Source organism: Solea senegalensis, linkage group LG18 (assembly GCF_019176455.1).
Source record: "Solea senegalensis isolate Sse05_10M linkage group LG18, IFAPA_SoseM_1, whole genome shotgun sequence".
Classification (NCBI taxonomy): Eukaryota; Metazoa; Chordata; class Actinopteri; order Pleuronectiformes; family Soleidae; genus Solea; species Solea senegalensis.
Window position 1 is genome coordinate 482,496 of NC_058041.1, and position 9,846 is coordinate 492,341.

Below are 9,846 nucleotides of genomic sequence, written 5' to 3' on the forward strand. Positions count from 1 at the left end.
TCACTGCGGTCCGTATTTATTTTAAATTCTGTATATAATATTTCTGATTATGTTTCATAAACAGGGGAAGTTTTTCCCCTCAGTGCTGTAAAATGAGAGGAGCCTGGAGTGACCCAGTTTGACTGGTTTCTGATGAATGGGTTGAGCGACCAATACTCAGATTTCACAACAGGAGAAGCAGCACAGAGACTGATCAGGAACAATGGCCATGGAGGGAAATCAATAAAAACAAAGAAAGAGAGAGAGGAGAGAGAAGGAGAGGGAGCGACTGAGTCATTCTGATGTAAATGCTGTGAAAATGTGATTCTGCTTTTGACGTCAGAGTGAATCATCCAAGGACGGCATTAAAAAAAAGACCAGAATGAGAAGGTAATCAGAACCTGATTATTAACAACATTTCACATTGGAAAGTCAATCAAATGTCCATTCAGAGACAAAAAGCTGCTAGAAAGACACAAAAAAACAAAAGACTAAGACGTCAAACTTAAAAACAAACACAAAATCGCCATTTTCTTTGTAATCACTTGTTTTGTGGAGCTTTTTTCCCCGACAGGCACTGACCAAAAGATGTGTGATGTATGTCTGAAAAACAGCTCAACAGTCTGAATTCGCTCTAAAAGTCTGTATGCAGAGCAATGTTGACTCAAAATCTATTTAAGCAGTTTGAAGTAAAGGATATAGCATTTACATATATTTATTTTCACATTTCACACAAATGTATATAGCAAATATGACAAAGAATGAATTAAATAAAATTCTTGGAATGATTTAAGACAGATTTATAGGACTACGAAAACAATTGTTTTATTTTAATCCATTCATTGTTTCTTAAAATGACTGATTAGTCATACAATGTTGTGGCATTCCTCAAGGCTCCATTCTTGGCCCACTGTTTTCCCCCAATTTACAGCAGTTTATGTACATTTCTACGTGATTAGGTCATCAAATATTTAGTTTTGCTCACAAAATATGTTCAGTTTACTTTCAATGAACCAGGAAAAGGAACCAGAACTTGTTAAATCAGAAAACACACTTTTATACAATTTAGTCATCAATTTAATGTTATAGTTCCATGTTTGTGCTGTTATACTTCAATGGTAATATTATTATTTCATACTTTAATACAATTTATATAGCTAATAATATGATTAAATCAAAGTTAAATACAATACTTTGAAAGTTTTAACAATGTTTTGTACGACTGCAACTTAAAAACTTTCTAAAATGGTGAAAAACATTGTGGCGTTCCTCAAGGCTCCATTCTGGGTTTGTAGGTGCATTCCAAACCTTAATATCAAATGTTTAGTTTTGACCACAAAATATGTTCACTTTACTTTCACTGAACCAGGAAAAGGAACCAGAACTTGTTAAAGAGCTAAAATCAGAAAACAAAATCGATCAAATGTTGCATTAGTATTTTTTCTTTTTTTTTTATCATTCCACAAATGTTTCTTCGAATCCAACCTGTTTAGCAAACAAATGTTTTGGGGTTTTTTCCTATTAAAAGGTCCACGTTTGTGCTTCCATTGTCATATTCCATCATATTCCCGTGGTAAACACGTCCTTCAGGTAGTAAAAAGATCCGCGTTGTCACATTTTCACCACATCATATGGTAAAAACGTGAACATCCTGCATCTGCATCCGCACCTTCCAGCCCAAACTTATCAGGGACAAGCTGCTCCGTTGTATCTCACACCGGGAGCAACTCCTGCAACGGCACATCCAGATTCCCCAGGTACCAGAAGATCCAGAAGAACAGGCTGAGGAAAAGGAGCAGCGGCCCCGAGAAGACGAAGAAATCCCAGAAGCTGAGGGGAGCAAAGACCCCGACGAAGAAGAGGACGAGGCCTGCGACATCCAAGAATACGGCGAGGAGGAAGAACACCAGGCAGCGGCCGAGATAGGCGGCGTACTCCATGTCAGCAGTGAGAGAAGTTTGGACGCTTCTTCAGTTTTACCGGTTTAGCCGCGTGTTGTTGTGAGGAGGACACTTTCTCCTGCTCGTAAGTCTGAGAGTCAGGTCACACATTCCTGTATCTACATCTCACATCTCCTTCCTCCGTCATGACACTGACTGACAGGAGGAGGAGGAGGAACGTTTCCTGGAAGGCAAGACTTTGTACATGTTTTTCACATGTGAAAAAAAAAAAAAGTGATTTCTGAGATGGTCTGGGGGTCAGACGACGTCACAACGGGGAGAAGAAGATTTCCACAATGTCCAGATGAGGGGAGGAGCTTGGGTCGATGAGATAGTCTCCCACTGGAGGAGATGCTGGGAGGAGAAGCAACTTTTGCAGACATTCAGATTATACAGATTTTTGCCAACCCACAAAAGGCTAATTTAATATAAGCAACACAATCACCACCTTATGAATGTGTTCAGAGCTTTATTTCACCTTTACACAACTTTTTTATGACCAGAAACTGAAGTTTGTGTCACTTTTTCAGATCGCTAGCTCTCCCACACCAAACCCCATACAGAAAAACTGCGATTTTAACATCACAGCACACGGGAGTTGTTGTTCCACTGCTGCCTTCGTCAGGAAGTTCACACTTGTTATTCTGTGACTTCAGCGTCACAGAATAAAAGAATCCTTTGTTCAGATTTACATACGTGACACAAACCGACCACACGGGGCAGCGGCAGACCAGCAGCTCCCTGTCTGCCCGAGAGCTAAAAACCATCATTTTCTCTATGGGGTTTGGTGTGGGAAAGCGAGCAGTGCTACAGAACTTTCCTGTTTAACAACGAGATAAAGCAGCAAACACATTCTTAAGATGCTGTAGACTTAAGCAAGTGTATATTTTATGAGGTACGCGTCACTTTAAATGCAGTTGTGGGAGCAAGAACTTGTATTGGCATCAAAATGTGCGAGATGTTTTAAATCAAACTAAAATTGGATTAACGATGCTCCTGTGTATGAAAGTCAAACAAGGAAGCAAATAAAAATGCCTAACACACACACACACACACACACACACACACACACACACACACACACACACACACACACACAGCATGGGCGTTACTGTGGTGTTCAGATATCAAACAATGGTGGCGTACAGTGTAAACTTTATTCCCCCAAGAATAATAAATAATTGACATATGCGACAGAACAAAACAAAAAACAATATAAAACATAATCTTTGCTATGAACAAAGCTGAAGACGCAGCCCGAGTGTTTGTTTACTGTGTAAAAACACGAGTGCTGGACTTTTCCCTGATTTAAAAAAGTGACGTCAGTTCATAAGGTGGAGGGTTTTTTTCAGTCTGTTTCTGAGAATCAGCAGCAGCAGCAGCAGCAGCAGCAGCAGCAGCAGCAGCAGCAGCAGCAGCAGCAGCAGCAGCACAGTCCATCCTTCAACACCAGCAAACACAGAAGAAGAGAAGAGCATTTTATACAAAGTGATATTTAATACATCGTATGAAAATAAGAATGGGAATCAAGAAATAAAGGTCAAAGGTCAGTCTGTATGTGAGATTGAGACTGACTTTTAAATTCAGTCAAATCAATAATAGACATTTTATTTTATTATTGAATGACTGAGTGAGTTGAGTCTTGAGTCGCGTTCTTCATCTCACGATAAATGCAACAAATGTCCAGCTGACTGTTAATGAACTGTCCAACAACAAGAAATGGTTAGAAATTAATTCATTGGCAACTATTTACATAATGGATTCATCCGCTTTTGGAATTCTGACTTTTTCTTCAGAATTTTGACTTGTTTTTTCTTAAAACTCTCAGAATTCTGACTTTTAAATTCTGTTTTTTCCTGAGACTTTTTTCTCAGAATGGATTAATATTTAAAATGTGTAATTTTATTCTCACAATTCTGAATGTAATCTGACAAATCTCTCTCTTTATATAGATTAATAGACAAGGTTCTGACTTTAATCTCACAGGTTTTTCAGAATCACTGATCAACATTTTCATTATCACAAACAGCGTTCAACACAAAACAACACGTGACACAATCATCGTTTAAAATCTGCTGTTACACAACATGTGTGTGTGTGTGTGTGTGTGTGTGTGCGAGGTGCGTGTGTGTGTGTGTGTGTGTAAAGTGCGTGCGTCGCGTGTCGTGTGCATCGCGTGTGTGGCTATGCGATGTGTGTGCATGCACGTGTGTGTGCATCTTCATGTGTGTATTGTGCGTCGCGTGCATGTATTAATGGAGAAACTCATTTGTCAAACACTTGAGTCTTTTTTATTCTTTTGTTCAAACGTGCTTTTGTTTAAATATAGTGATATTTATGAATAAAGCGGTGGCTGATGATGGCGATGATGACTTGATGATGGGCGTTTAGCAATGCTCTGTGTGTGTGTGTGTGTGTGTGTGTTTTATTTAAAAACTGCACAGTCACTCATGACAAGAAAAATCTTATGTGGTAAAAAAGTGTCAAATTTACTGATACTGTCAAGATACTAACTCACATACTCGCTTCTTACATTTGTATTTCTTTTTAAATTGGAATAAAAAAGACAGAACATTTTTACATTTTTTAATCACCTGCAGTTTAAAGTTTACTTTTCAAAGCTCTCATTGTCTAATAACTCAGATTCTTATTTTCTTCATTTATTGAGTTCAGTTTCATGTTCATGCTCCTCCTCCTCCTCCTCCTCATGATATAAAATTGTTCACTGCTTTGAATTTGGATGAATTGTTAGTTCACAGTGGAAATATTCAGTCATAGTCTGTTCCATTTTATATAATCCTCAATATTTTATACTGTATATATACATATATATATATATATATATATAATTATACATATGTATATGGAATTGTATGTTTTTTGCTGTTGTCACACAAACACACACACACACACACACTGTACCACTCCCTCTCTTTAACCCTTTACCTTAACTAAGTGCCTTACCTTAACCTTTCACCCTTAGAACACAGAGCATTTTCCGCGTGACTATATTCAAACTTATATAAGAGTATATGTCTAATATCCTTTTCTTAAACGCAATTTATAGATAATCTGATGAAATTATTTTTCATTTTCACCAAATATATAAAAACACACACTTTTTGAAAAAAATGCGATTGAATTTGTGAAATTTGGAAAAACATCATAGTTCAGCTTGTTTTTAGGAATAAAAAGAAAAGAACTTTGTGACTCACAATAATATACAATTGAAAATGAATCATAACTTTGACTCAACAACACAACTGTTAAAGCCTGAAGATGTGACGCCCTCAGGACGTCCATATAAGGAGTTGTGTTTTATCCCTGCAGCAGTTAACCAAAGGTGTTAAGAGTGAAGTTCACCCTGAAACCAGGTCTGAAACCAGGTCTGAAACCAGGTCTGAAACCAGGTCTGAAACCTGAAAAAGAACTGTTGAATATTTGGATTGTTTTACTGTCAAATCATTATTATAAATTCAACATTTACTGTACATTTAATAAAGAAAAAGAAATCGATTAAAAAAAGTTCTGTGTTTCAGTTTCTTAAATGTGAATATTTGGTTTATTTGTAAAAAAAAAAACGTTTTGGGAAACACTGATCTACATTTTGCTGTTATTACAAAAACTAATCTGTGGTCTCATGTCATGATGTCTTGATATAATCTCGATATAATCTGGATGATTGTGGTTGTTTGTGTCGTCACTGACCTCAGGTCACAGCAGCCTCTCCGCTTTCTCCGCCGTCAACACTCCCAGCTCCACGGTCTTCTCAGGACACTCGTTGCCTCCGTCGAACCCTCGGTTGTCGGTTCCTCCTCCGGTGCCACCGTCCTCCCAGCTGATCCTCGCCGGCGCGGACGCACGCACAGTCCCGTTCAGCGCGTTCACGTTCCCCGCGTTCTTCTCCACCTGCTGCTGCTGCTGCTGCTGCTCCTTCATCTTCATCTTCATCTTCATCTTCTGTCCTCCTCCCTCCAGAGTCTTCACCCCGCTCAGCCTCTCTGAAAGTTTCCTGGCCCACTGCGTAAAGCTCAGGTCCAGGCTTCCCGCGCGCTCCTCGCGCGCGTACAGCTGGACGTTGCCGGTGTACCAGAGAACCCACCACACCAGGCTGAGGAAGATGATCACAGAGCCCGTGTAGATCAGGAAGTCCCCGTAGAAGCGGCCGTGCAGCCTCAGGTTCCCGAAGACCCCGACCAGGAGCACGACGAGGCCGGCGGCGTCAAAGACGAGCGCGAGGAAGAATAACGGAGCGCATTTACCCACGCAGCTGTGGGCCATACCGGAGAGGACAACACGAGACCGGAGACCGGAGACCGGAGAGGACAACCAGACGAGACCGGAGACCGGACCGAGAGGACCCGGAGACCGGAAGGACAACACGAGACAACCGGAGAGGAGACAACACGAGACCGGAGACCGGAGACCGGAGAGGACAACACGAGACCGGAGACCGGAGACAACGACCGCGAGACCGGAGACCGGAGAGGACAACACGAGACCGGAGAGGACAACACGACACCGGAGACCTGAGAGGACAACAGACCGGAGAGGAGAACTCCACACTCCGAGCCGCAGCTCCACAAACTCACGTTTACACCTGTGCACCGATTACCTGTGCGCTGGCCCCGCCCCCTGGCATACGTCAATGTATCCAGTGGGCTCTCGTGGGGCCACTGATGCACGTGCTACCTTCATGGACACACGGGAAATCTCACACTTCTGACACCTGTGTCACTACAGGAAAAGGTGTTTGTAAAATAAAATATTCCAAAAATATTAAATAGTGTTCACATTGATAAAAAAAATGAGTTCAAATAAACAGCTGCAATCATTTTTAAATGAAAAACAAGTCAAATCATAACGTCATAAGTCCAGAAAAAAACCTGAAACATAATTTTGAAGAGGAAAAATATCAAATGAATCGATAAAAACTATTTAGTTTGGAACAAAATGTCATCAGATGAATTGGTTTCCAGTAAACAAACAGTAAATAATCATTTTTGAAAGTTGCTGCAGAACAGTGGTTAGTGAACGCTGTAATCTGGGACTGCAGTTCTCAGATGTGACCTGGTGATAAGGTTTAGTCTTAGGGTCAAAGGTCAACACAGCAGTGAATTCACCTGTGGAACATTTATTAATTGAGTGTCTGCTTTTAACAGTCTAAATACATTAATATCTCGCCGTCGTTTGAATGACATACACATACTACAACATACTCTCACTGTTAGACAGACTTTTGTAAAACAACTTACTCCCCTGCACCAAAGCCCACGGACAAAATCACAGCACTCAGGAGTTGTTGATCCAAGTTCAAATGGGTTATTTTTGTGAATTCAATTCAGTGACACAAACTGACCACAAGAGGCAGCAGCAGACCAGCAGCTCCTGTGTCCCCGTGAGCTAAAATTGCTGATTTTCTCTATGGACTTTGGTGTGGGAGAGTGACACTGGATTTCACACGTTTGTCGTGGAAGTTTCAGTTGAAACGGCTCTTATTCAGTGTGAAATGTCACCAAAGTGCATTGTGGGTATTTTATTTAACTTTGCTTACGTTTGTGTGCGACAGCATTTGAGAAATGTTCAACTTTAAAAGCTTTAGCTTAAAGAGGACATATTATTATTATTATTATTATAATAAAATCAACTTTTTAACCATTTCAATCCTTATATTTGGGACTCTGGAGGCCCGACAGTCGCCAAAGTGTGGAAAAAGAATACATGAAGTCATGTTTTCTTGGTCCCCCTTAGTGTAAGTATAGGAGTTAGGATATAACACACATCACATCACCATCACCTTAGCAACATTAGTAACTCTTGCTATGTCGTTAGCGAAATAGAAATCAAACAATCTTCAGTTTCCTGTCAGAAAAGGCAGTTTAACGGAAAATAACTTGGTAAACATGTTCTTCAGATAACATACACTGATGCTAACATGGATGTTATTAGATTAGTCCTTTGTTAAGTGGCTAAAATCAGTTTTTTTTTTCTTGTGCTAGTAGCTGCCAGATGTAGCATAGCTCGTTTTAGGAGCACAGTGCTGATTTTACGTGTCAATATAAGTTGTTAAAAGTGAAACAGACACAGTAGGAATGATTCAGGGATTTCAAGGCTGGTGTGAATGTGGAAATGTCTCAGATCTCTTCGATTATTGAGGTTTATGAAGGAAGAATGTGTCAAAAACACAGGATTATTCATCGTAACTCGACGGGCTCAGATATTGTGTCAAATGTGTAGGTTTTGAGATCATTCTCTCAGCCTCAGCTCAGGGTGATTTCATGACTTATTAAGCTTCATGATTGAGTGTAAGATGAGGCAGATGACATGGATTTCCTCCAGTGACGTCCTTCATGGCTCACACTGATTTCTCTGCCGTATGCAAAACATCTGCTGCAGGAAACGAGGAGGAGGAGGAGGAAGAGGAGGAGAGACGAGACGAGGAAGATGGGAAGTTGTTGTTAAAAACAACATCTGTTAAACTAACATATTAAATATGTTTAACTGAGTTTAGTGTGAGGGAGAAAAACTGATGATTAATATGAGAACGTTTCCCTTTTTCTTTCTTTTCTTTGTGGTTCATATTCATGTGACTGCTAGAGGGCGCCAGTCATCTTTAGAATGACCTGATCCTGCAGCACTGCACTGAAAAAATACAGATCATTCAATAATAATGACATAAAAACATAAAAAAGAAGTAACATTAACTTCTTAAACAGAATATAGATTTTCAGGTTGATACGAATTTTATATCCCAGTGTCGTCACAGGTGTAAATATACTTTTACACTATTTTACTCATCGTTTTCTATCATTTCTATATATCACACTTATATTTTGATACTTTGACAATCAAAATCAAAAATTATTTTCCAATAATCTAGGATTGTAGGATGTGTGTTGATTACACAAAAACAGAACAAAAAAGCATTTGAATTGATTTAGAATCAAGTAGAAATAAAGGTTTTCTGTGTACTTTTGGTACAAAACAAGTGCAGTAACAGGAAAGACAAGAGATTATAAAGATTAAATCAAAAGACGCGCAGTTCCTGTGCAGGGATTAACACAATCAGACACTACAATTCCATGCATATATATATATATATATATATATATATATATATATATATATATATATATATATATATATATGTGAAAACTAGAGTAGAATATGTATAATATACAATGTCTTCTTGTACTCACGTATGACATGTGTTCACTTTCATCATGTCTCACTTTAAGGTTGAAGACTGCATTAATGCACTGCATTGCAGTCAGTAGTGCTGCTGCTGATATCACTGCTGCTGCTGCTGATATCACTGCTGCAGCTGCTGATATTACAACTGCTGCTGCTGCAGCTGATATTACTGCTGCTGCTGCTGATATTACTGCCTGCTGATGTATTTTTCTGCTGCTGATTACTGCTGCAGCTGATTTTACTGCTGTTGCTACTGATATCATTGCTGCTGCTGCTGCAGCTGATATTACTGCTGCTGCTGATATTACTGCTGCAGCTGCAGCTGATATCACTGCTGCTGATATTACTGCTGTTGCTGCTGCTGCTGCTGCTGATAGTACTGCTGCTGCTGCTGATATTACCGCTGCAGCTGCTGCAGCTCCACCGTCGTGGATGGAGTAGACATGTGTAAATATCACCTTTAACTGTGATTATTAAGGTGACATTTCTCATTAGTGACACTAATTTACATGAATCACTTCCTTTTTCACTTGTTCGTGAAACATTTCTGTCTGTTCACACGTGCTGTAAACTTCAGACGACAAACAGTTCACACTATGATACGTAACATCCTCGAAATACAGCTGCGGTTTATACCATGAGTGTGGTATGAAAGTTTTGCACTTCCATGAGGAAAACTACCAAAATAACCAAACCCCCAACCATTCCATTTTTGTCGCCCTTCCCTTGGAGA

At 39.7% G+C, this 9,846-nt stretch overlaps 1 protein-coding gene across 2 annotated transcripts; it reads right to left on the reverse strand.

Annotated features, from left to right (window-relative positions):
* Nucleotides 1-678: 678 nt before the first annotated feature.
* Nucleotides 679-6,256, reverse strand: LOC122758874 (transmembrane protein 238-like). 2 transcript variants are annotated; one of them, XM_044013257.1, is made up of 2 exons: nt 5,628-6,256; nt 679-2,273 (listed from the first exon to the last, which is right to left on the reverse strand). In XM_044013257.1, exon 1 carries the CDS (start codon nt 6,198-6,200, stop codon nt 5,634-5,636), a length of 567 nt encoding a protein of 188 aa, XP_043869192.1. In that variant the 5' UTR covers nt 6,201-6,256; the 3' UTR covers nt 679-2,273; nt 5,628-5,633. The 2 variants fall into 2 exon arrangements, with proteins under 2 accessions (XP_043869192.1, XP_043869191.1); XM_044013256.1 differs by lacking the exon at nt 679-2,273 and adding an exon at nt 3,304-3,360.
* Between the last annotated feature and the right edge of the window lie 3,590 nt (nt 6,257-9,846).